The 26,988-nt window shown below is 42.6% G+C and overlaps 1 protein-coding gene across 1 annotated transcript in view; it reads left to right on the top strand.

Annotated features, from left to right (window-relative positions):
- Positions 1-24,074, top strand: part of hcrtr2 (hypocretin (orexin) receptor 2) — a 59,771-nt gene extending 35,697 nt beyond the window's left edge. Inside the window, exons 3-7 of the mRNA XM_072280400.1 lie at positions 9,611-9,854; positions 13,208-13,323; positions 16,847-17,070; positions 21,157-21,278; positions 23,854-24,074. Of these exons, the coding sequence (XP_072136501.1) occupies positions 9,611-9,854; positions 13,208-13,323; positions 16,847-17,070; positions 21,157-21,278; positions 23,854-24,074 (927 nt within the window). The remainder of the gene's footprint in view (positions 1-9,610; positions 9,855-13,207; positions 13,324-16,846; positions 17,071-21,156; positions 21,279-23,853) is intronic.
- Positions 24,075-26,988: the final 2,914 nt, after the last annotated feature.

Raw genomic sequence — 26,988 nt, 5'->3', positions numbered from 1 at the left:
ACATATGTCAGCGATATTAAACTTGATTCTAATTCTGATATGGTAGTTAGAGCTGGTATCCAGAGTGCGTGTAAATCTTCTGCTCCCTTTAGACTTAACAGATGCATAGAACATAGAACAGTACAGCACGATGCTGTGCCGACCTTTTAACCTGGAACATTTATTGTGATCGAGTATAACACGTCAGGAAGTCACGATGCAGCTGTATTAATAGGGTCATACTGGCAATTCTGGTTGCCCACATTACAGGAAGGATACCGAGGCTTGGAGAGGGTGCAGAAGAAGTTTACTAGAATACTGCTTGGATTAGTGGGTATGAGGTATAAAGGGAGGTTGGACTGACTTGGTTTATTTTTTCTGGAACAGCAGAAGCTGAAGAGAGACCTAATAGAGGTTTATAAAGATTATAAGAGGTATAGATAGATTCAACAGTCTGTACCTTTTTCCCCGATATCACACTACAAGGTATGTACTTAATGTGAAATGGGTAAAGTTGAAAGGAGATGTGAGGGGTGAGTTTTTCAGACAGATTGGTGAGTTCATGTGGTGGTGGTAGAGGCAAATACAATCGAAATAAATGGGTGACTGTCAGGAGAGGGAAGGGAGAACATCATATAGTGGAGATCCCCCTCAACAATAAATACTCCATTTTGAGTACTGTTGGAGGTAGGTACAACCTAACTGGGGGAAGCAACGGTGGCTGGGCCTCTGCCACTGAGTCTGGCCCTGTAGCTTAGAAGGGTAGGGAACTGAAGAGGATGGCAGCAGTAATGGGGGACTCTATAGTTAGGGGGACAGATAGGTGATTCCGTGGATGTGAAAAAGAAACACAGATGATAGTTTGTCTCTCAGAAGCCAGCATCTGCGATGTTTCTGAACACATACACAATATCCTGAAAAGGGAGGGTGAGCAGCTAGAAGACGTGGTACATATTGGTACCAACAGCATAGGTAGAAAAAGGAGGAGGTCCTGAAAAAAGAATACAGGGAGTTGGGAAGGAAGCTAAGAAGCAGGACGTCAAGGGTAGTAATCTCGGCACTGCTGCCTGTGACATGCGACACTTGGGGGTTATCCAGCACAATTTTTGCTGATTTATTTTGACGTAAGCAATGCATTTCACAGTGTTTTTCAATGTTTGGATATGCAGTACATGTGACAAATCATATCTTTAATCTTTTTCTCACTTGCGTCTTGGTAACTAAGTTCAACCCTTTTTGGCGTGGGTGATACCTTTCCCCTCATTTGGTCACAGAATGTTACTCTATTTTCCAATGGGAGTGTATCCGAGGAAGTGGATAAAATGAGGAAAAGGAAATATGCATTTAAGTGGAGGGGTTTTAAATGAGTCTTGAAGTGTTGACTCATAAATCAGTGAAACAGGCTGTAGATAAAGCTCATTAAAACACATTTGAATTCTGTATCTGGAGAGAAAGGCTGTGCAAACAAGGCTTTAATGTAGAGTGATCTGATTAGCCTTTCAGGAATTGTATATGCAGATCATGATGCTATCACAGCAAGTAAAAATGAACAGAAAAAGTGTGTGTAGCTCACTAAGATATTTGCATTGATGAGAGTGTCACAATCCTACAGAGAGATCTCATTGCTATAGAATTATTGATGCTTTCAGAAAAGTGGGAATATAAAGGGACGTAAGTGAAGATAAATTGTTTCAGTTCTTCAGCAAGATTAAACAAGATAGTTCAATTTTAAGATGATCATAAATCTCACAGGTTAGTTTGTCAAAATGTCCTAAAGGAAAGGATTCAAACAAAGTAGATCCAAAAGAATTTTTGATTTTGACCCAAGTACATTCAGTGGCCACTTTATTAGGTACACCTGAACACCTGCTCATTAATGCAAATATCTATTCAGCCAATCATTGGCAGTAACTCGATGCATAAAAGCATGCAGACATGGTCAGGAGGTTCAATTGTTATTCAGACCAAACATCAGAATGGGGAAGAAATCTGATCTGCATGACTTTGACCATGGAATTATTATTGGTGCCAGATGGAATGATTTGAGTACCTCAGAAACTGGAATGAAAGAGAAGATTGGTAGCTTGGGTTAGTTGTTTGTTGGTAGAGTTATGTTGGCTGCTTGTTTGTAGAGCTATTCGCCAAGCCTGAAGGTTAGGTCGTAAGTGTTTTGTCACCAGTTGAGGTGACATCAATTGTGTTCAACTGAGTGATGTTTCTACTGAGTGCTCACATTTCTATTGGTCAGACACATTGCTCTAATTGTTTGGCTGCTAGTCTCCGTTGGATCCTGGCCAACCAGATAGCTGAGTGGTTTCCACTAGCCAGTATCCCTGGTTATTGGTTATCATGAGCTTTGGTTACTCTGGTGTCTGCGATTCACCCTTTGGCCTCGATCTTGCAGGCATATAGGTTTGTAAATTGCTCCAGTTCAATATGCTTGTTAATAGAGGTTTCCATTGAGAACTAGGCTTCTAACAATTTGCTTGATTTCATGTTTTGTGCTTCTGCCAGGAATTTTGTAGTTTCTCAGATGAACTTGTGTCCTTCTTGATCTTCATGTACTGAGATGAGTGACAGAGGATTATGCTTTCTTATGTCTAGTTGATTTTCTTGTAGTTTCATGGATAGTTTTCTCCCCATCTGTCCTACATAGTGCTTGGGGACAGTTTCTATATTGGATTTGGTATATTACGTTTCTTCTCTCCATGTGGGCTTTTGGATCTTTGGGTCTCAAGAAGCGTGTTCTGATGGTTGTGCTGAGTTTGTGTGCTACCATTATTCCATGTGGTTGGTGCAGTCCTGTCATCATTTTGGAAATATTCCTGATGTATGGTAGAGTTAGCCTTTTACTTGTCTGTTCAGTAGGAGTTAAAAGGTTGTTTCTCTGGATGAGACACCTTCTGATGAAGCTTTTAGGATAGCCATTGCATGTGAGTACTTTGAAAAGGTGATTTTCTTTCTTCTTGAGATCTGTGCTACTGCACTCGGTTAAATGGCGTTCAGACGCAACATTGATTGTGGCAGTTGGGTTGATAGCTGTGATGTGATGAATTGGTCCATATTCATTCCAAACTTCTGTCCATATTCCTCTTCATCAGCACATCTAGGAGAGCCAAGACTTGAAGGAAAAAGGAGAGAAGTTACTGCCACCGGGTAAATTATCACAGATCCCTCTATTGATGGTGAATGCCTTTTGTGAAGTTAAAAATGGGCCTGTATGGTGGTATGTAGACTCAGTGACCTACTGTAATTCTGCTCCTCTGTCTTATGGTCTTATCGGTTTATGCTCCTGTCTGCCCTTTTTCTCTCTCTCTCTCTCCTCCTGGTCCACCTGACTCCCATCACCCCATCTGTTTCACCTCCTCCATCTGCCCATCACCGACACTTCCAAAGGTCAAAGTAAACTTATTATCAAAGTATGTATATGTCACCATATACAACCCTGAGATTCATTTTCATACAGGCATTTACAGTAGAACAAAGAAATAAAATAGAATCAGTGAAAAACTACACAAGTACAACCAATGTGCAAAAGAAGACAAACTTTGCAAATAAAAAAAATAAATTAATAAATAAATAAGACTGAGTACATGAGCTGTGGAGTACTTGAAAGTGAGTCAATAGTTGTCACTCTCAGAGCTCCTCCATTACTCTCCTTTGCCCTCCCAATCTCCATCATTCTTTCACCTACTCTCCCTTTCTATCCCATCATAAAACACTATAAGGATACACAGCATGGAAACTGACTCTTTGACCCACCTACTCTCTGCTGAACCATTAATCTGCCTAGTCTAATTGACCATCGACCTCCATACCCTTCCCATTCATGTAACTATCAAAACTTCTCTTAATCGTTGAAATCAATCCCACATCCATCTCTTGCACTTGCAGCTCATTCCACACTCTCACTACCTTCTGAGTGAAGAAGCATCCCCTTAAACATTTCACCTTTCACCCTTAACCCATGTCCTTTAGTTCTAGTTTCACCCAACCTCAGTGGAAAAAGTGTGCTTGCATTTACCCTATCTATACCCCTCATAATTTTGTCTAACATTATTAAATCTCTGCTCTAAGTTCTAGGGAATAAAATACTAACCTACTCAATCTTTCCCTATAACTCAGAGCCTCAGGTCCCAGCAACAGCCTTGTAAATTCTCTCTGCACTCCTTTAATCTTACTTATATCTTCTCTGTAGATAGTCGAACAAAACTGCAGACAATACTCCAAGTTAGGCCTCTTCAAGATCTTATACAATTTCAACATAACTTCCCAACTCCTGTTCTCAATGCATTGATTTATGAAGGCCAATATGCCAAAAGCTTTCTAAATGACCCCATCTATCTGTGATACCACTTTCAAATAATTATTCATCAGTACTCCCAAAACCTTCTGTTTTACCACAATCCTCAATGCCCTTCCTCACCATGCAAGATCTAGCCTAGTGGGTCTGCCCAAATTGCAAAACCTCACACTTGTCTGCATTAAGTCGAATCTGCCATTTTTCAGCCCAATTTCCCAGTTAGTCCAGATCCCGCTGCAAGCTTTGAGAGTCTTTCTTGCTGCCCACTATGCCCCAAATATTAATGTCATCTTCAAATTTGCTGATCCAGACCATTGATATAGATGGCAATCAACAACAGAACCACCATCAAACCCTGCAGCACACCATTAGCCACAGGCCTCCAGTCAATAATTCAGCTATCTACAACCACTCTGTCTTCTTCTGCAAAACCAGTGTCTAATCCAATATACTCCCTCATTGAATACCAAGCAACTGAATCTTCTTAACCATCCTCCCATGTGGGACCTTGTCAAAGGCCTTGCTGAAGTCCATATAGACAACATCCTCTGCCTTGCCTTCATCATCTTCCCTGGTAACTTCCTGGAAAAACTCCATAACATTGGCTAGACATGACTTACCATGCACAAAGCCATGCTGACTATCCATAGTCATTCCTTGTCTATCCAAGAACTTATATTGTATATCCGATCCCTTAGAATACCTTCCAATAACTTTCCCACTACTGATGTCAGGCTCACTGGCCTATAATTTCCTGGCTTACTCTTAGAGCCTTTCTTAAACAATGGAACAACATTAGCTATCCTCCAATCCTCTGGCACCTCGTCCATAGCTAAGGAAGTTTTAAATATCTCCAATGGGGCTCTTGCATTTTCTGCACTACCCACCCACAGGATCCAAGGGTACACCTTGTCAGACCTTGGGGCTTTATCCACCCTAATTTGCCTCAAGACAGCAAACACCCCCTCTTCTGTAATCTGTATAGGATTCCTGAGCTCGCTGCTGCATTGTTTCATTTTTATAGACTTTGTATCCAACTCTTGAGTATACACAGATGCAAAAAATCCATTTAGGATCTTCACCATCACTTTAAACTCCACATAGAAATTACTGCTCTAATCTTCCAAAGGACTAAATTTGTTCCTTGCTATCCTTTCGCTCATAATTTATCTGTAGAAGCCCTTGAGATTCTCCCTCACCATGTCTGCTAGAGCAAGTTCATGTCTTCTTTTAGACCTCCCAAATCCCTTGTGTTCTCTTGCATTTCTTATACTCAAGTACTATACTTGCCCCTGGCTGCCTAAATCCACTACACACCTCTTCCTTTGTCTTAATCAGGGCCTCAATATCTCTTGAAAACCATGATTCTCTAAACCTGATACCCCTGCCTTTTATTCTGAGAGGAACATTCAAACTCTGTACTCTCAAAATTTCACTTTTGAGGTTGTCCCATTCAGTAAGTACACCTTTGGCAGGAAACCACCTGTCCTAGTCCACACTTGCCAGATACTTTCTGATACCACTAAAACTGGCCTTTTGCCGATATAGAATCTCAACCTGAGGAACATACCCATTCTTTTCCATATCTACTTTGAAACTAATGACATTATAATCACTAGATGCAAAGCGTTCCCCTATACAAACCATTGTCACCTGCTCTGTCTCATTCACAAATAGGATATCTAGTATTGCACTCTCTCTAGTTGGGACTTCTATGTACTGATTAAGGAAAGGAAACTTGCCTGAACATATTTGACAAATTCTTTCCCTTCACCTGCTATCACAACCTTTTGTTTCTTGCAACAAGATGCAATGTTGGCATTCATTTCTAAAGGTATAGAATATAAGAGCAGGGATGTGATGTTGAGGCTCTAAAGGGCACTCGTGAGACCACTCTTGGAGTATTGTGTGCAATTTTGGGCTCCTTATTTTAGAAAGGATCGTCATCGTCGTGGGTATCCTTCGAGGTCCAGGATGATAGTCTTCGTTCTGAAGAAGTGACCCACAGAGTGAAGACGCCTTTGTGTGTATTGCTTAGATTTTTAACATCTGCAAATTCTCTCTTGTTAGTGTATTGTCTCTATACATTTGACCTACCATGGTGAAATACTTAACGTTTGTCTGGGTTTAACTCCACCTGCCATTTCTCTGCCACTATCTGCAACTGATCTATATCCTGCTGTATTCTATTCCAAGCCTTCTACCCAATTCACAAAATACCAATCTTCATATCATCTGCAAACTTACTAACCGACCCATGTACATTTTCATCCAGGTCATTTGTATATGTCACAAACAGTAGAGGTCCCTGTGGAGCACCATTGATCACAGACTTACAGCCAGAATAAGTCCCTTTGACCACTACCCTCTGATTCTATGGGCAAGCCAGTTCTGAATCCAAATGGCCAGTTGACTCTTGATCTAATGTATCTTAATCTTCTGGATAATCTCCCCTTGAGGGACCTTGTCAAGCACCATACTAAAATCCATGTAGACAACATCCACAGTTCTACTTTCATCAATCACCCTCAACATCTTGTCAAAATACTCAATCTAGTTAAAAAGACATTTACTTGCTTCACACAAAGCCATGCTGTCTCTCCCTAATTAGGCCATGGTTCTCCAAGTCCTCAAAATCCTATCCATAATAGTTCTGTCCAGTAACTTGCCTACCATTGATGAGAGAATCACTGGTCGATAGTTTCCAGGATTATCCCTGGTTCACTTCTTAAATAACAGAACATTAGCTACCTGCCAGTCCTTCAGGACCTCACATGTAGCTAGAGAGATCACAAAAATATTGATCAAGGTCCTAGCAATCATTTCTCTTGCCTCTCTCGATAACCTGAGGTATATTGCATCAGGCCCTGGGGACTTATTCACCTTAATGCTCTATAAGAGACCCAACACACCAGCTCCTTTAGTTTGAAATGTCCTGGCATATTAATACACTGATCTCCCTACTCTTCACGTCCTTCTCCTTGGTAAATACAGATTAAACTACTCATTAATGACCTCACCCACGTCCTCCTCATACAAGCAAATGTATCCCCTTTATCCTTGAGTGGTCATACCCTCTCCCTACTTATTCTCTTGCTCTTGAAGTATTTATAGAATACCTTGCGATTCTCTTTAATCCCACTTACTGAGAACGTTTCAGGGTCCTTCTGGCTTCCTAATTCCCTTCTTGAGTTCTTTACTGGCTTCTTTTTTAATCCTCAAGTGCTCTGTTTGATTCTAACTTCCTAAGCTTTACGTACTTTTCCTTTATCTTCCTGACTAAATTAATCACCTCCCTCAACATCCAAGGTTCCCTACCTTGCCGTCCTTTTCCTTCCTCTGACTGGAACGTACCTGTCCCGTACTCTGTGCAGTTGTTCTTTAAACACCCTCCACAAGTTGGACATGGACTTGCCAAAAACAGTTGTTCCCCATTAACTCTCCCTAGTTCCTGCCTCCAATTTGATATGCTCTCACAAGGTTGATACTTACAATTATCTATAGTTATCTTAAAACTTGAGAAGTTGGGGTCACTGATCCCTAACTGCTCACTCACTGAAAGGTGAGTCACCTGGCCAGGCTCATTATTCAACACCAGGTCCAGTATAAACCCTCCTCTTGTTGGACATACTAAATCTACATATTGAATTAAAAAACCCTCCTGGATGCACCTAACAAATTCTTCCCCATCTAAACCTTTTGCAACACAAAGGTCCCAATTTATATTAGGGAAGTTAAAGTCCCTATGACAACAACCCTATTGTTTCTATATATTTTCTTAATCTGCATGCATATTTGTTTTTCATTGTCTTGGTGACCATTGGTGGTCTGTAGTGTAATCCCGTCAGAAGTGATTACACCCTTCTTATTCTTGAGTTTTACCCAAACAGATTCAATGTGTGAGTCTTCCGTTATGTCCCCCGCGAGTGCAGCTGTGATATTGTCCCTAAGTAGTAACTCTCCCCCACCCTCCCTTTTCACTGCCCTCTCTATCCTTTCTAAAACATTGAAGCCCTGAGATGTTAAGTACCCATTCCTGTCCCTCTCACAATCAAGTCTCAGTAATGGCCACAACATCATCATTCCATGTATTTATCCATGCTCTAAGTTCATAATCTTTACCCATAATACTTCTAGCATTAAAATACACAGACTTCAGGCTATCTGTTCTACCATATCTATTATTTTGTTCCTGCCTGTTTTTATTGGCCTCAACATCTACCTGCCTCTCCATTCCCTCTTTTTCTGAACTGGTGCTCTGGTTCCCAACCTCTTACCAAACTAATTTAAACCCACCCGAGTAGCACCAGCAAACCTCCCGACCTGAATATTGGTTCCCTTCCGGTTCAGGTGCAACCTGTCCCCTCGTGTACTGGTCACCCTTGCCCCAGAAGAGGTTACACTGATCCAAGTAACTAAAACCTTGCTCCCAGAACCAATTCTACAGCCACTCATTCATCTGTGCTAGCATTCTATTCCTGCCCTGAGTAGCACATGGCTCTAGGAGTAATTCAGAGATTACTTCCCTGGAGGTCCTGCTCTTCAGCCTCTTTCCCCACTCCCTATAGTCTCTTCCCCCCTTCTATCTCTGTCATTGATTGCCAATGTGCACCATGACCTCTGGCTGCTCACCCTCCCCCGTGACTATATTCTGCAGCCATTCTGAGGCTTTCTGGTCCACACCTGGGAGACAACACACATTTCATGGCTTCGCTGTTATGGCCACTGAATCTCCTGTCCACTCCCTTAACTACTGAGCCTCCTATTGCTATCACTCTGTCCGACTTTACCCTTCCCTACTGAGCCTCAGAGGCAGCCACAGTGCCAATGGCCTGGCTGCTGCTGTGCCCTCGGTCAGAAAGTGACTAACACCCCTCTTCACCATACTTCCAACACCAACATAGCAGACCTACCACTTACTAATCCTAACCTGTACATCTTTGGAATGTGGGCAGAAACCGGAGCAGCCGGAGGAAACCCACATGAGCAAAGGGAGAACGTACAGTGGAATGTATGGCAGTGCGAATTGAACCCCGATTGCTGCCGCTGTCAACTGTTATACTAATCGCAATGCTACCGTGACACTGGTGGGTTATTGCTAGACTGAAGAGGGGGGTTGGTCCCTTCCTGACCTATACTACCATGTTGCCCAACTTCTTATTCTCACTTCTGCCTCCTTCCTTTCCAGTCCTGATGATGGGCCTTGTTCCAAAATGTTGAATGTTCATTCTCCTCTATAGTTGCTGCCTGACCAGCTGAGTTCCTCCAGCGTTTTATGATTTTTTTTAGAGATTAGATTTGATAACTCTTTGTTTTTCTCTGTTGCAGATTGTGGCAGTTTCTGTGTCTGTATTGACTCTTATCTGCATTGTGCTGGATCGCTGGTATGCTATATGTCACCCCCTGATGTTCAAGAGTACAGCCAAGCGGGCACGAAGCAGCATCATAACGATATGGATTGTGTCCTGTGTGATAATGATTCCTCAAGCAACCGTCATGGAGTGCAACATCATGGTACCTGAGTTAGCAAACAAAACACTTCTATTCACCATCTGCGATGAACACTGGGAAGGTAAAAACAATCTGAACTGAAATAAAGCTCACCTTTCATAACTACTAGCTCAAGAATGCAGGCTGGCTGCAGGGGGCTTTTTTAAGTCATGGATTCATGGAGCACTATAGCACTGAAACAGAACCTTTGGCCCGTCTAGTCATGCTGAATTATTATTCTGCCTAGTGCCATCGACCCCCACCATAGCCTCCATATCCCTTCTGTTCATGTACCTTTCCAGATGTCTCCTAAATGTTGAAATTGAACCCACATTCGCCACTTCCACTGGCAGCTCGTTGCAGCTCTCATCACCTTCTGAGTGAAGTGGTTCTCCATGTGTTTCCCTTAAACTTTTCACCTTTCACCTTAACCCATGACCTCTAGTTCTACCCTCATCCGACCTCAGTGGAAAAAGCCTGTTTGCATTTACCCTATCTATGCCGCTCAGAATTTTGTATACATCTATCAAAATATCTGTCATTCTCCTACGCTCCAAGAAATCCTAACCCATTCAACCTTTCCTGATAACTCAGGTCCTTAAGTCCTGGCAACACCCTTGTAAATTTTCTCTGTACTCTTTCAATCTTATTGATATCTCTCCTGTAGGTAGGTGACCAGAACTGCACACAATACTCCAAATTAGGCCTCATCCATATCTTGTACAACTTTAACATAATATCCCAATTCTTGTGCTTAGCACTTTGATTTACAAAGGCCAATGTGCCAAAAGCTTTCTTTGCAGCCCTATCTACCTGTGAAGCCACTTTCAAGGAATAATAGATCTGTATTCTGCAATCCCACTGTTCCACCACATTCATCACTTCACTGTGCAAATCCTACCCTGGTTTGTCTTCCCAAAATGCAACACCTCACAAGTCTCTGCATTATATTCCATCTGCCATTTTTTCCAGCTGGTCCAGATCCTCCTGCAGGCTTTGAGCTTCCTTGCTGTCCACTATGCCCCCAATCTTGGTGTTATATGCAAATTTGATATTCCAGTTTACTAAATGTTAATAATCATGACAGTTTCAGACGCTTCAAATTAACAACAATTCCGCAGCCTTTTTCACTTCTTGAGCTTTATTTACATAGAACATAGAATAGTACAGCACAGTACAGGCCCTTCGGCCCACAATGTTGTGCCAACCCTCAAACCCTGCCTCCCATATAAGCCCCCACCTTAAATTCCTCCATATACCTGTCTAGTAGTCTCTTAAATTTCACTAGTGTATCTGCCTCCACCACTGACTCAGGCAGACATTCCATGCACCAACCACTCTCTGAGTAAAAAACCTTCCTCTAATATCCCCCTTGAACTTCCCACCCCTTACCTTAAAGCCATGGCCTCTTGTATTGAGCAGTGGTGCCCTGGGGAAGAGGCGCTGGCTATCCACCCTATCTATTCCTCTTATTATCTTGTACACCTCTATCATGTCTCCTCTCATCCTCCTTCTCTCCAAAGAGTAAAGCCCTAGCTCCCTTAATCTCTGATCATAATGCATACTTTCTAAACCAGGCAGCATCCTGGTAAATCTCCTCTGTACCCTTTCCAATGCTTCCACATCCTTCCTATAGTGAGCTGACCAGAACTGGACACAGTACTCCAAGTGTGGCCTAACCAGAGTTCTATAGAGCTGCATCGTAACTCTTAAACTCTATCCCTCGACTTATGAAAGCTAACACCCCATAAGCTTTCTTAACTACCCTATCCACCTGTGAGGCAACTTTAAGGGATCTGTGGACATGTACCCCGAGATCCCTCTGCTCCTCCACACTACCAAGTATCCTGCCATTTACTTTGTACTCTGCCTTGGAGTTTGTCCTTCCAAAGTGCACCATCTCACACTTCTCCGGGTTGAACTCCATCTGCCACTTCTCAGCCCACTTCTGCATCCTATCAATGTCTCTCTGCAATCTTTGACAATCCTCTACACTATCCACAACACCACCAACCTTTGTGTCGTCTGCAAACTTGTCAACCCACCCTTCTACCCCCACATCCAGGTCGTTAATAAAAATCACGAAAAGTAGAGGTCCCAGAGCAGATCCTTGTGGGACACCACTAGTCACAATCCTCCAATCTGAATGTACTTCCCTCCACCACCACCCTCTGCCTTCTGCAAGCAAGCCAGTTCTGAATCCACCTGGCCAAACTTCCCTGGATTTCATGCCTTCTGACTTTCTGAATAAGCCTACCATGTGGAACCTTGTCAAATGCCTTACTAAAATCCATATAGATCACATCCACTGCACTACCCTCATCTATATGCCTGGTCACCTCCTCAAAGAACTCTATCAGGCTTGTTAGACACGATCTGCCCTTCACAAAGCCATGCTGACTGTCCCTGATCAGACCATGATTCTTTAAATGCCCAGAGATCCTATCTCTAAGAACCTTTTCCAACAGCTTTCCCACCACAGACGTAAGGCTCACTGGTCTATAATTACCCGGACTATCCCTACTACCCTTTTTGAACAAGGGGACAACACTCGCCTCCCTCCAATCCTCCGGTACCATTCCCGTGGACAACGAGGACATAAAGATCCTAGCCAGAGGCTCAGCAATCTCTTCTCTTGCCTTGTGGAGCAGCCTGGGGAATATTCCGTCAGGTCCCGGGGACTTATCTGTCTTAATGTATTTTAACAACTCCAACACCTCCTCTCCCTTAATGTTAACATGCTCCAAAACATCAACCTCACTCATATTGTCTTCACCATCATCAAGTTCCCTCTCATTGGTGAATACGGAAGAGAATACTGGAGACTCTTTACAGATAGAGTGGGAATTGAACCCAGGTCCCTGGCACTGTAATTGCGTTATACTGACCACTACATTACCACGCATATTGAGCCTTACTTAAGAAAATAGGATGTCATCTCTCATCGAAATCTAAAATGGAAAGGAATCTATGGAAGTGTTTTCAGCAACATTACAAAGCAGTTAAATATAGAAACAGTTAGCACAAAACTTAGCAGCACCAGCCATCACCAATCAGGATTCATTTCTGCAGATGTCTGAGAAGTTTCTATGACCGTGTGTTTCCTCCGGGTGCTCTGGTTTCCTCCCACATTCTGAAGACATACTGTTAGCGTTAGGGTATGCTGTGTTGGCACTGGAAGCACTGAGACACTTGCATGCTGCCTCCAACACATCCTTGGACTGTGTTGGCCTTTGACGCAAACAATGCATTTTACTGTATGTTTCAATGTACACATAACAAATAAAGTTAATCATCTTAATCTTTTTACTTAATCAATGGAAGTAAAATTTAAGTTAAAACCAAGCCATAGTTCAGAATTATTATAACCTATAAAAATTGCACTGGTGTTTGTTTTTAATATGTCTTTTATAAATCATTGTTATTTCATTACAGATGACACTTATGCCAAGATATATCATATCTGCTTTTTCATTGTCACATATATGGCTCCTTTGTGTCTAATAATTTTGGCCTACTTTCAAATATTTCAAAAACTTTGGTGTCGACAGGTGAGTTTATGGTAAAGCAATTAACCGGAAGGTTATCATCATGTCCATTTAAGGATTACAAAGAAAGCTTTTGGCACATTGGCCTTCATTAATCAAAGTACTGAGTACGGCAGTTGGGATGTCATGTTGAAGTTGCATAAGATGTTGGTGAGGCCCAATTTGCAGTTTTATCTGCAGTTTTGGTCACCGACCTACAGGAAAGATATCAATAAGATTGAAAGAGTACAGAGAAAATTTTCAAGGACAGCAGCAGGAGTTGATGACCTGCAATCTGAGCTTCAAAAACTGTGGCACATGAGGGAGGGGGAGCATTACTTGGATTCTCTATCTCAGAATTCGGTCTGTGGCCAGGGACAGGAGGCTGTGACTGCGAGTGAGGTAGGTAGTGGGGTCTGAGAGACGGTGCTGGAGGAGCCTCAGCCCTTGAGCTTGTCCAACAGGTCTGAGATTCTTGCTCCTTGTGTGGGTGAGAGTGGGGGCTGTAGGAAGGATGAGCAACCTAACAGTGGCACTGTAATTCAGGGAGCCATTCAAGAGGTGGGAGAGAAGAGAAATGTAGTGGTAATTGGGGATAGTATAGTCAGGGAATAGATGAATTCTCTGTCATGAGGATAGAGTGTCCCGAAGGCTGTGTTGCCTGCCTGCTGCCCAGGTTCAGGACAGCCTATCTGACCTGCAGAGGAATTTGCACTGGGAGGGGAAAGATCCAGCTGTCATAGTCCATGTGGGTATCAACGACAGAGGTAGAATGAGGAAAGAGTTTCTGCTGAGAGAATTTGAGCAGCTACCGACTAAATTAAAAAGCAGAACCAAAAAGGTAGTAATCTCTGGATTAATACCTGAGCCATGTGCAAATTGGCACAGGGTTAAGAAGATTAGAGAGTTAAATGCGTGGCTCAAGGATTGGTGTGGGAGAAATGGGTTTGAGTTCATGGGAAATTGGCACCAGTATTGGGGAAGGAGGGAGCTGTACCAATGGGACAGGCTCCATCTGAACCAGGATGGGACCTGGATCCTAGTGAATCCCATAACTCGGGCTGTACGTAGGACTTAAAACTAAATAGTGGGGGGGGGAGTGTTCAACAGGTCGGAGAAGTATGGATACCATAAAAAGGAAAAGTGTGGATGAAGGTAAAGAAAAACCAAAAGATAAAGAAGAGAAAAGTAAGAGTGAAGTGAAGAAAAGTCAAATGCAGAAGAGTAAAAGATTACAAGATTTTTAAAGCCAATGTGTGTCAGGGCACTTTATTTGAATGCCCTTAGTATTTGAAACAAGATCAGTGAACTTGTGGCACAGATCAGTACAAAGGGTTATGAGGTTATGATTTAGTGGCCATTACAGAGATGTGCTTGCAGGGTGAGAGGATTGGGAATTAAATATCCAAGGACATCAGATATTATGGAAGGATAAGCAGGAAGGTAAGGGAGATAGCATAACACTCTTAATTAAAGATGAGATCAGGGCGATATGAGAGACGATATAAGATATAAGGAGTAGAATAGAATGTTGAATCCATCTGGGTAGAGATTAGGAATAGTAAAGGGAAAAAAAAATCACTGGTGGGAGTTGTCTATCGGCCACCGAACAATAACATTACAGCGGCACAGGCCTACTACTACTCCTATTACTTATGTTCTTATGTTAAAAAGCCATCTCATAGGCGTTCTAGAAATTCCCTGTCTTGGAATCCAGCATCAACCTAATTTTCCTAATTTACCAGCATATTGAAGTCCTGCATAACTATTGTAGCATTGCCCTTTTGGCATGTATTTTCTATTTCCCTCTGTAATCAGTAGGCCACATCCTTACTGCTGTTTGGGGGTCTGTATACAACTGCCATTAGGGTCGTTTCACCCTTGCACTTGCTTAGCTGTATCCACAAAGATTCAACACTTTCTGACCCTATGTCACTTCTTTCTAATGATCTGATTTCATTTTTTACCAACAGAGCAATGCCACCCCCTCTGCCTTCTTGCCTGTCCTTTAGATACAATGTTTGCCCTTGGACGTCAAGCTCCCAACTACAATCTTTCAGCCATGATTCAGTGGTGCCTACAACATCATACCTGCCAATCTGTAACTGTGTCCATCTACCTTATTCTATATACTGTGCGCATTCAGATATAACAATAACACCTTTAGTCTTATATTCCTTTTCAACTTTGTTGCACCATGCTTAACCTATTGATCCCTAACTTTGTCTGAGGTCTTACCAACATCCGCCTCCACAACCTCTCCACTAATTGAGATCACAACCCTGGATGTCATAACCCTATAACCTGGCACCTAACTCCTTGAGCTCCCTATGCAGAACCTCGTCACTCATCCTATCCATGTCATTGGTAGCTATGTGGACCACAACTTCTGGCTGTCACCCTCCCACTTAAGAATGCTGAGGACTCAACCTGAGTTACTCCAGACCCTGGCACCTGCGAGGTAACATACTATCCAGGAATCTCACACTCGACCACAGAACCTCTTGTCCATTCCCCTAGCTAAGGAACCTCCTAAAACCACAATGTGCCACTTCTTCTCCCTTCCCTTCTGAGTCCCAGAGGCAGACTTGGTGCCAGATACCTGAATACTGTGACTTTCCTCTGTTTGGTCATCCCCACCACCCTCCCCGCCGCCCCCCCACCGCCCCCCGACAGTATCCAAGGTGATATGCCTGTTGTTGAGGGGGTTGGCCACAAGGGGATCTGCACTGATAGAGGTATACAATATTATTTGGGATATATTATTTGGAGCGACAGAGAATGAGATGTTACCTGACAGAGGTGTATAAGATGATGAGAGGCATTGATCGTGTGGATAGCCAGAGGCTTTTTCCCAGGGCTGAAATGGCTAACACGAGAGAGCATTGTTTTAATGTGCTTGGAAGTAGGTACAGGGGGGATGTCAGGGATAAGTTTTTCAGACAGAAGTAGTGGGTGTATGGAATGCACTGCCCGCAACAGTGGTAGAAGCGGATACAATAGGGTCTATTAAGAGACTCTTAGATAGGTACATGGAGCTTAGAAAAATAGAGGGTTATGCAGTAGGGAAATTCTAGGCAGTTTCTAGAGTAGGTTACATGGTTGGCACAACATTGTGGGCCAAAGGTCCTGTAATGTGCTGTAGATTTCTATGACTCTATGATAAGATAAGAGTAAATGCAAATCAGGATGTTTCCACTGAGATTGGGCGAGACTACAACTAGTGGTCATGTGTTAAGGGTGAAAGGTGAAACATTTCAGGGGAACATAAGGTGGAACTTGTTCAGTCAGAGAGTGGTGAGACCATGGAACGAGCTACCAATGCAAGTGGTGGATGTGGGTTTAACTTCACAACATTTAAGAGAAATTTGGATAGGTGCATGGAGGTATGGAGGGCAATGGTCTGGGTGCAGGTCGATGGGACCAGGCCGATTAATTGTTTGACTTGGACTAGAAGGCCCATAAAGGCCTGTTTCTGTGCTATATTGCTCTATGACTCTGACTCTAAAAGCTGGTCACTCATCATGGCCTTCTGCTGAAATTGCAGATTCCAGGCACTTTATCAGTAATACAAAGAAACTGGAAGCCTCTTGCCTTGCAGTGTTCGACGCAAAGCATCAGGAGAGACCAAACCAGGTCAAGAACTAGAGGAGTCACTGCAGAAATCAAACAGATCCAAGCAAGACGCAAAACAGCACGGATGCTTGTGGTGGTGTTGATATTTTTTGCTTTTTGCTACCTTCCAATCAGTGTTCTAAATATTTTGAAAAGGTGAGTTGTTGAATAATTTTTGGGAACGCAAATTACTTTACCAATTTTAATACATTTGCAGCCAGAAACCTATTTCCATGGTGATTCTCTCCATGATTCAAGCATTCCCAGTGTTAATTTTTCTAAAGTTTGTGATGTTCAGCTCCTGGGTTGTCAAAAGGGATCTGTCTGAAAACCCTACCTTATTCTGTGAGAGCAGCATATTTTCAGCTCGTTTTGCATCTGTCTTCATTTACAATATGTAAGGAGTTGCAAAGCCCATCACTTGGACACATGCAGAGGAACAGAGGTGGGAGTTGGAGTAATTGGATAACTAATTATGGGGCAGACTGCTTCTATCAATGTTTTCATTCTCTGAGTCAATCTAAAGGGAAGGATTATTCAAAGGCCCTTAAGCATTAAGGTATTGGTATTGGAAATGGGATTGGTTTACTATCAATGAAAAGCTTGCATACTACTGTATTTATATCACATCATTGCACAGTGTGTTGTGGTAGAACAAGGAAAATCAATAACAATACAGAATAAAATAAAGCAGCTAAAGAGGAAAGTACAGTGTGGGTAGACACTAAGGTGAAAGATCATAACTTGGTAGATTTTGAAGTCAACAGTCCATCTTATTGCACTAGGGATCCATTTAATTCTCTTAGAACAGCTGGGTAGAACCTGCCCTTGTTACTGGCAGAAGCTCTTCTATCTTCTGCTGGATGGAAGAGGCGAGAACAGAAAATTTCCAGGATGGTTGGGGTCTTTGATTATACTGAATGCCTAACTGAGGCAGTGAGAAGTGTAGACAGAGTCCATAGAGAGGAGGCTAGTTCCCATGATGTGCTGAGCTGTGTCTACAACTCTCTGTTTCTTGAGGTCATGTGTAGAGCAGTTGCCATACCAGGCCAATATGTATCTAGATATGATGCTTTCTATGATCCATCCATAAAACTTGGTAATGGTTGATTGGGACATAACAAATTTCTTTAGCCTCTGAGGAAGTAGAGGTGTTGATGATCTTTTTTGGCTGTGACATCTACATGGTTAGACCAGGACAGGCTGTTGGGGATGTTCACTCCTAGGAATTTGAAGCTCTCAACCCTCTTGACCTCAACACTGTTGATGTAGACAAGAGCAGGTGTACAGCTCCCCTTCCTGACCAGCTTTTCTGCTTGACTGACATTGAGGGAAAGGTTGTTGTCTTGACTCCCGTTACTAAGTTCCCTGTCTCCTTCCTGTATTCGGACTCATCACTATTTGAGACGTCTCCTACTACTACAATGCCAACTGCAAAGCAGTAGATTGGGAGGCAAGATTGGTGACCATTTCTGAGTGCCAGCACAAATCTGATTAGCAACCACATAAAAAACCCTATAGTCTAACACCCAGCACTTTGGTGGGGCCAGACTACCAGATATTCAAGATTACTGGATGTCTAATACCCAGTGCACTTGACAGAGGAGTCTGAAGACCCACACTCAATGATTCAGGAACAGTTTCTTCCCCTCCACTGATTCCCGATCAGTCCATGAACACTACCTCACTATTTCCCTTTTGCACTATTTATTTATTTTTAACTTGTATTAATTTTTATACCATGTACTGTACTGTGTCTGCAAACAACAAATTTCACTTCAGAAGATATAATTATAAACCTGGTTCTTGAGGTCGAAGATTGTTTATTGTCATTCTTCAGTACACAAGTGTAAAGAATGAAATGATTGTTACTCTGGATCAGATACAGTAAGTATAAAAAACACAGTAAGTATAAAAGCAGTCCTATAAAACAACATACAAGTATCTGTTGAGTGTGGCCCTATATGCATAAGATTAGCACCCAAAGGAAACAAGTGTGGCATTATGCTAACCACTATACTACTGTTCCAGCTCATGAGGATGTACAATATGAAGTTAAGGAAAATGTTTTTGCCCTGAGGTTATGACTCTTTGCCATTCTGCTGTTCTATGATCTCTGGATCCTCAGTTGATGAGTATATTCAGGAATGAGATTCGTAGGTGTTTGGTCACAAGGAGAAATGTAGAAACAGGGAATAATGTGGGGAGGTGGAGCTAATGTGAAAAGTCACCTGTATGCCCATCTCTTCTCTGAGGATCATCATCTTGTCATGGTGGACAGGCTTGTGAGTTCCTGCGATATTAAGAGTGATGTCATCTGGAACTTAGCCGTCTGGTGTTCAGTTCCTGGTAGGGTCCATGGTGGTATGGTCAAGGTGAAGGTTCCAGACAAAGGGTGATCCAATCGAGACTTCCAACAGTGGAGTTGGCAGGAAATGACGACATGTCAAATGGCAGTGGAGGCTGCCAGAGAAAGGCTGTGGTAGTGAAGGGCCCCCAGTTGTCTTGCACTCCATGCTAGTGGACCTAGCCCCAGCTCTGTCAAGGACCATGTGGTGGCTGCCTGTGGATTAGCCTCCACATATTAAAGAAAGTCACACAGTGAATCCTCGCTAACATCCTAACATTCCAGAGTATGTGGATCCCTGCTACTTGAGGAGAACATCACACTTAATGAGCGGTCACACCCCACTACTGAAGGTCAGCGCGAGTTCAGAGAACAATCAGAGCTCTTCATAAAACTTGGATGTTTTTGTATGTACTTCATAGAAGTTGGAGAGGTACTTAGAGGTACTTGGAGGGGCAGAGCTTAGAGAGTTATGCGTCTAACACAGGAAATTGCCATTAGCTGGGTGGGCACTATGTTCAGCATGGAGTTGTTGGGCCGAAGGGCTTGAAACCTCAATACTAGTATCATACAGTCACAGAGCCTGTATTGCTCTATGCCTCTAAAACACTATGTACAGTGGAAAAACTTTGTTTTGCATGCCATCCATGTAGATTATTTCATCATATCAGTGCATTGAGATAGTACAAGGGAAAAGCAATAAGAGAACATAGCATAAAGAGTTACAGTTGCTGAGAAAAAGGCCTGCAGATAAACAACAAGGTGCAGGAACCTTGACAAAATAAATTGTGAGGTCAAGAATCCATCTACTAGGGAACTGTTCAATAGTCTCATTACCATGGGATAGAAGCTGTTCTTGAGCCTGGAGGTACATGCTTTTAGACCTTTGTATCGTCTGCCCAACGGGAGAGGGGTGAAGAAGGGATGTCTAGGGTGGGTGGATTCTTGGATTACACTTGTTGTTTTGCAGGGGCAGCAAGAAACGTAGATAGAGTTCAAAGAGGGGAGGTTGGTTTCTGCAATGTGCTGAGCTGTGTCCACAACTCTCTACAGCTTCTTGCAGTCATGGGCAGAACAGTTGCCAGACCAAACCAGGATGCTTCTGGGTCTGGTGATTCCTATAGGGTTTTGATAAAGATTAGTGAGGGTCAACAGGGACATGCTCAAGTTCCTTAGGATGTAGAGGTACTGTGGCACTCTCTATGCCATGCTTATTTTGACCAGAACAGACTATTGATGATAGCCTCTCCTTGGAACTTGAAGCTCTCAAGCCTCACAATTTCAGCAGAGCTGATGTAAATAGCAGCATGTGAACCATCCCTTTTCCTGAAGTCAATGACCAGCTCTTCTGTTTTGCTGATGTTCAGGTAAAAGTTGTTGCCATGAATCCGTGTCACTAAGCTCTCCATCTCCTTTCTGTACTCACACTCAATACTATTTGAGATCCGGCTCTGTGGAGAGAAAATTCGAGTGAGTGTTGAGATGAGGAGGAATTTCTTTACCCAGAGGGTGGTGAACCTGTGGAATTTATTGCCACAGACGGCAGGGAAGGTCATGTCATTGGCTATATTTAAAGCAGAGGTTGATAGGTTCTTGATTAGTCAGGGCATCAAAGGTTACAGGGAGAAGGCAGGAGAATGGGGGTTGAGAGGGATAATAAATCAGCCACGATGGAATAGCAGAGATGACTTGATTGGCTGAAAGGCCTAATTCTGCTCTTATAGACTTATGGTAGTTTAAATTCAGAATCATTCACCTAACAGTTTCACTCTCCTAACCTGCTGAGTGTTTCCAGGACTTTCTTTAATGCCTTTAACATTAAATTTACATCTGTGGTTTATTCCCATGACTTGGCCCATCAATTCACTCTGCCTTTTGTTTGCTCACATCCACAGAGTGTTTGGGATTTTTAATAGTAGTAATGACAGAGCAACACTCTATGCTTTGTTCACCTTCTCCCATTGGCTTGTCTATGCCAACAGTGCAGCAAATCCTATCATTTATAATTTTCTGAGTGGTAAGTTCCCTTTTTTGAATTATTTGCATTGTGTTACATCTATAACCAAATTTGCTTCCATTATAGATTTGAAATTAGGTTTAAGTTGTTAGTAAATTGCTTGCATCTTGTTAACAAATCCATAACTGGAATGGTGTGTTTCCAAAGTTAAGGCAGCTTGTGGATGAACCAGGAGGCATGCTGTCTGCTGAAGGCTAGATCTGTGGCATTCAAGTCTGACAGCCCAGGTCTGTACCAGAAAACCACGTATGACTTGCAGAGGGCTATTTCAAGGATGAAGAGACAATTTTGAACGAGGTTGGAGGTGACATCGGATGTACGACAACTCTTGCAGGGTTACCAAGACATTACTTCCTAGAATGCGAAACCCAATGAATGGCAGTAATGCTTCACTACCAGATGAACTCAACGCATTCTATGCCTGCTTTGAAAGCGAGAATATAACTACAGCTGTTAAGATCCCTTCTGCACCCGGTGACCCTGTGATCTCTGTCCTGGAGGTCAATGTTAGGCTGCCTTTAAAGAGGGTGAACCCTCTCAAGGCAGGAAGTCCCGATGATGTACCTGGTAAGGCTCTGAAGACCTGTGCCAATCAACTGGCAGAGTACTCAAGGATATTTTCAACCACTCACTGCTGTGGGCGGAAGTTTCCACTTGCTTCAAAAAGGCAACAATTATACCAGTGCCTAAGAAGTATAATGTGAACTGCCTTAATGACTATCGCCCAGTAGCATTCACAGCTATAGTGATAATCATATAACCATATAACCATGTAACAATTACAGCATGGAAACAGGCCATCTCGGCCCTTCTAGTCCGTGCCGAATTCTTACTCTCACCTAGTCCCACTGACCTGCACTCAGTCCATAACCCTCCATTCCTTTCCTGTCCATATAGCTATCCAATTTAACTTTAAATGACAACATCAAACCTGCCTCAACCACTTCTGCTGGAAGCTCATTCCACGCAGCTACCACTCTCTGAGTAAAGAAGTTCCCCCTCATGTTACCCTTAAACTTTTGCCCTTTAACTCTCAACTCATGTCCTCTTGTTTGAATCTCCCCCACTCTCAATGGAAAAAGCCTATCCATGTCAGCTCTATCTATCCCCCTCATAATTTTAAATACCTCTATCAAGTCCCCCCTCAACCTTCTACGCTCCAAAGAATAAAGACGCAACTTGTTCTCTGTAACTTAGGTGATGATGATGAAATGCTTTGAGAGGTTGGTCATGACTAGACTGAACTCCTGCCTCAGCAAGGACCTGGACCCATTGCAATTTGCCTATCACCACAATAGGTCAACAGCAGACGCAATCTCAATGGCTCTTCACACGGCCTTGGACCACCTGGACAACACAAGCACCTACGTCAGAATGCTGTTCATCAGCTATAGCTCAGCATTTAACACCATCATTCCCACAATCCTGACTGAGAAGTTGCAGAACCTGGGGCTCTGTACCTCCCTCTGCAAATGGATCCTCGACTTCCTAACCAGAAGACCAGAATCTGTGTGGATTGGTGATAACATATCCTCCTCACTGATGATCAACACTGGTGCACCTCAGGGGTTTGAGCTTAGCCCCCTGCTCTACTCTCTCTATACCCATGACTGTGTGGCTAGGCATAGCTCAAATGCCATCTTCAGATTCGCTGATGATACAACCATTGTTAGTAGAATCTCAGATGAAGATGAGAGGGTGTACAGGAGTGAGATATGCCAACAAGTGGAGTGGTGTCACAGCAACAACCTGGCTCTCAACATCAGTAAGATGAAAGAGCTGATTGTGGACTTCAGGAAGGGTAAGATGAAGGAACACATACCAATCCTCATAGAGGGATCAGAAGTGGAGAGAGTGGGCAGTTTCAAGTTCCTAGGTGTCAAGATCTCTGAGGACATAACCTGGTCCCAATATATTGATGCAGTTATAAAGAAGGCAATACTTCATTAGGAGTTTGAAGAGATTTGCTATGTCAACAAATACATTCAAAAACTTCTATAGATGTACTGTGGAGAGCATTCTGACAGGTTGCATCACTGTCTGGTATGGAGGGGAAACATAGAGCTACAAATGTCGAATAGCTAAGAGCAAAGAACAGGAAACGACTAAAAGGATAGCAGGGCAATGTGTTCAACTTTTTTGTACCATAGGTAAGAAACATTCCATTCAAATTTGTAGATAAGAGTAAACCAATCAGATAGCCCATATTCAAATAATGTGATACCAAGAAAAGCTTCCAGAATCGTGCCAGGAGCTGTGACCACTAGGGGACACACTGAACAGTTGCATATGCATACTGTGACCAGTAGGAATTATATTAAACAGTTACATGTAAACAAATAGTTGTATAAAATATAAACAGGCAATTAGTTGTTAAACTGCAAAGAAAATAACAATTGAGCAGTCCAGTCCAACAGCACCACCAGTCCCCTAGTCAGCAAAACAAAATTGCTGATCATTAACTTCAGGTGGGGGCAATTTCACGTTTTCTGATTTTCTTTTCCAGCTATTATTAATCACTGATTACCTGAGAAGATTTCATGATTGATTGAAAGGGTTCTACTCTTTTTTCAAGGCAAATTTCAGGAAGAGTTTAAGACTGCATTTTCGTGCTTTGACCGGAGCGATCGTCAGAACGAGGAGCATCTTACCAGGGGGCGGACAAGCACCGAGAGCCATAAGTCCTTGACTGCGCAGATGTCACACTACAGCAACAGCTCCAGAACATCAGAGAACATAGTGCTTACAAATGTAACTACTTTACAGGCCAGCGCATTCACTGGAAACGGTGCCTGATGACTTGTGTATCTCGACACAATGAATATCAAACGCGAAGATGTGTCGCTGAAGGCATCAATTTTTTAAAACTTGTAACTCATATTATTAAAGCTCACCATGGCAGAGAATGATGCTTCTTAAGCTGCTTTTTCAGAACTTAGAAAAATACAGCACAATACAGGCCTTTTAGCCCATGACGTTGTGCCAACCTTCTAACCTATTCTAAGATCAATCGATCCCTTCCTTCCCCTATAGCGCTCCATTTTTCTTTTACCCACATGCCTATTGGAGTCTCTTAAGTGTCTCTAATATATCTGCCTCTAACACCAACCCTGGTAGCGTGTTCCAAGCACTCACCATTCTCCATGTAAAAAAGCTTACCTGTGACATCCCTTCTATAACTTTGCTCCAATCACCTTAAAATTATGCCCCCTCATATTAGCTCTTCCCACTCAGGAAAAAGTCTCTGGCTGCCCACTCTATCTATGCCTCTCATCATCTTGTACACCTCCATCAGGTCACCTGTAATTCTCCTTCACTCCAAAGAAAAAAGCCCTAGCTCGCTTAACCTTTCCTCATAGGACATGCCCTCTAGTTAAGGCAGCATCCTGGTAAATATCCTCTGCATTCCCTCTAAAGCTTCCACATCCTTCCTCTAATGAAGCAATCAGAACTGAGCACAATACTCCAAGTGTGATGATATTTTCCCATATATTTTGACCAGAATCCAGGTGAGACTGAACTTAGTCTGAATTTTGGAAGATAGAGATTAGCTTTATATTTCAAATCTACATCGAAACATACATTGAACTGCATTACTTGCGTCAGTGTCCAATACAGTCCATGGATGTGCCCGGGCCAGCCTACCAGTGTCTCCATGCTGACACCAATGTAGCATGCCCACATCTCACCAACCCTAACTGTACGTCTTTGGAATGTGGTAGGAAACCCACATGACCACGTGGAGAATGTACAAGTTCCTTTCAGACAGTGGCAGAAATTGGACTATGATTGCTGTGAAGCACTGCACTATCCTCTACACTTGGTCCTGGTGAGGCCATGTGGCCCATCATAACCCTGCCAGTTACAACTGGGCTTAACAGACTGACTGCTTTTCCCTACCTTTGCCACCATAGCCAAAGTTGTTTATCATTGTCTGCACAAATGTATGAATGCACAGGTGTAATGAAAAACTTACTTGCAGCAACATCACAGGCATGTAGCATCAGATAAACAGCATTCACAAGGAAAACATAAATTATGCACAAATCATATGCAATTGTTACAAGAGAGGACACATCTAGGACAAAAAAGAAGTAAATTTTAGTGCAAATTGATCAGTGTTGCTATACTGATGTAATTAGAATTGTGCAGGTAGATTCAAGAACTGAATGATTGAAAGATAGCAACTGGTTTTGAACCTGATTGTGTGGGTCTTCAGGCTTCTGTACCTCCTGCCTGATAGCAGCTGTGGGACGATAGCATGGCCTGGATGGCGGGGATCTTTGATGATTGGTGTTGCCTTTTGAGGCAGTGCCTCCTGTAGATACAACTAATGGTTGGGAGGGATGTGCTCTGCGTTGTGCTGCACAGAATTCATTATTCTCTGCAGTATTCAAAATGCTGTACCAGACTATGATGAAACCAATCAGAACATTTTAAACAGCCTCATTAAAAAACTGATAGTTTCTTAAAAAATATAAGATGAAGGTCTCAGTCTTTCAACTGGTGTGTTCCAGATCCCACTACCCTGGTGCAAAAGCTTTTTGCAACATACTACAGTGGTGCAGCAGATAGAGTCACTACCTCACAGCTCCAGCTAGCTGGGTTCAGTCTGGACCTCTGGTACTGTCTGTGTGGAGTTTGCATGTTCTCCTGTGTCCATGTAGGTTTCCCCTGACATCTTTCCCACATGTCTGGCTTGGTAGGTTCAATAGCTATTGCAATTAAAAAGATGGGGTGGGTTGGCAGAAAATGAGTGGAACCGAGAGAAATTGGAGACTATTTTTAAAAAGTTGTTAATGAACAACACACACAAAATTCTGAAGGAACTCAGCAGGTCAGGCAGCACCTATGAAAAGGAATAGAGGTCTCGGGCTGAAACTTTGACTATTTATTCCACTCCATAGATGCTGCCTGACCTGCTGAATTCCTCCAGCATTTTGTGTGTGTCTTTCAGTATTTCCAGCATCTGCAGAGTATCTTGTGTTTATGATCGATGTTAATAGTAGTTTGATGTTTGATGTTTGACACAGATCTGGCGTGCCTCTTTCTGTGCCTAACCTTGTGTTATCCTTTGTTAGTTGCTCTTTTGCTCTTAATATAATGTAATATCTCTTAGGATAGTCATTTATCTTATAATATCATAAAACACAGGAGCAGAATTAGGCCATTCAGTCCATTGAGTCTGCTCCACCATTTCATCAACGCCATTCTGCCTTCTTCCCGTAACCTTTGACACCCTTACTAATCAAGAACCTATCAACCTCCACTTTAAATATAGCCAATGGCTTGGCCTCCATAGCCATCTGTGGCAATGAATTCCACAGATTCACCACTTTCTGGCTAACGAAATTCCTCTTCATCTCTATTGTAGATGGACATCCCTCTATTCTTAAGCTGTGCTCTCTGGTCCTAGATTCCCTCACCATAGGAAACAACCCCTCCACATCCACTCTATCATGGCCTTTCAATATTCAACATGTTTCAATGAGATTCCCACTCATTACTCTGAACTCCAGAGAGTACAGTCCGAGAGCTATCAAACACTCTTCATACACTAACCCTTTTATTCTTGGGATTATTCTTGTGAACCTTCTCTGTGCCCTCTCCAATGCCAGCACATACTTTAACTATAACTCAGAATCAGAAACAGTTTTTGTTTTAAAGAAGGTTAATCAGGGCTTCATAGACTATTTACAGTTTCAAATTG

The sequence above is a fragment of the Mobula birostris genome, chromosome 2 (genome assembly GCF_030028105.1).
Source record: "Mobula birostris isolate sMobBir1 chromosome 2, sMobBir1.hap1, whole genome shotgun sequence".
Classification (NCBI taxonomy): domain Eukaryota; kingdom Metazoa; phylum Chordata; class Chondrichthyes; order Myliobatiformes; family Myliobatidae; genus Mobula; species Mobula birostris.
The sequence above is the reverse complement of the archived record's forward strand: the minus strand, read 5'-3'. Positions and strand labels throughout refer to the sequence as shown.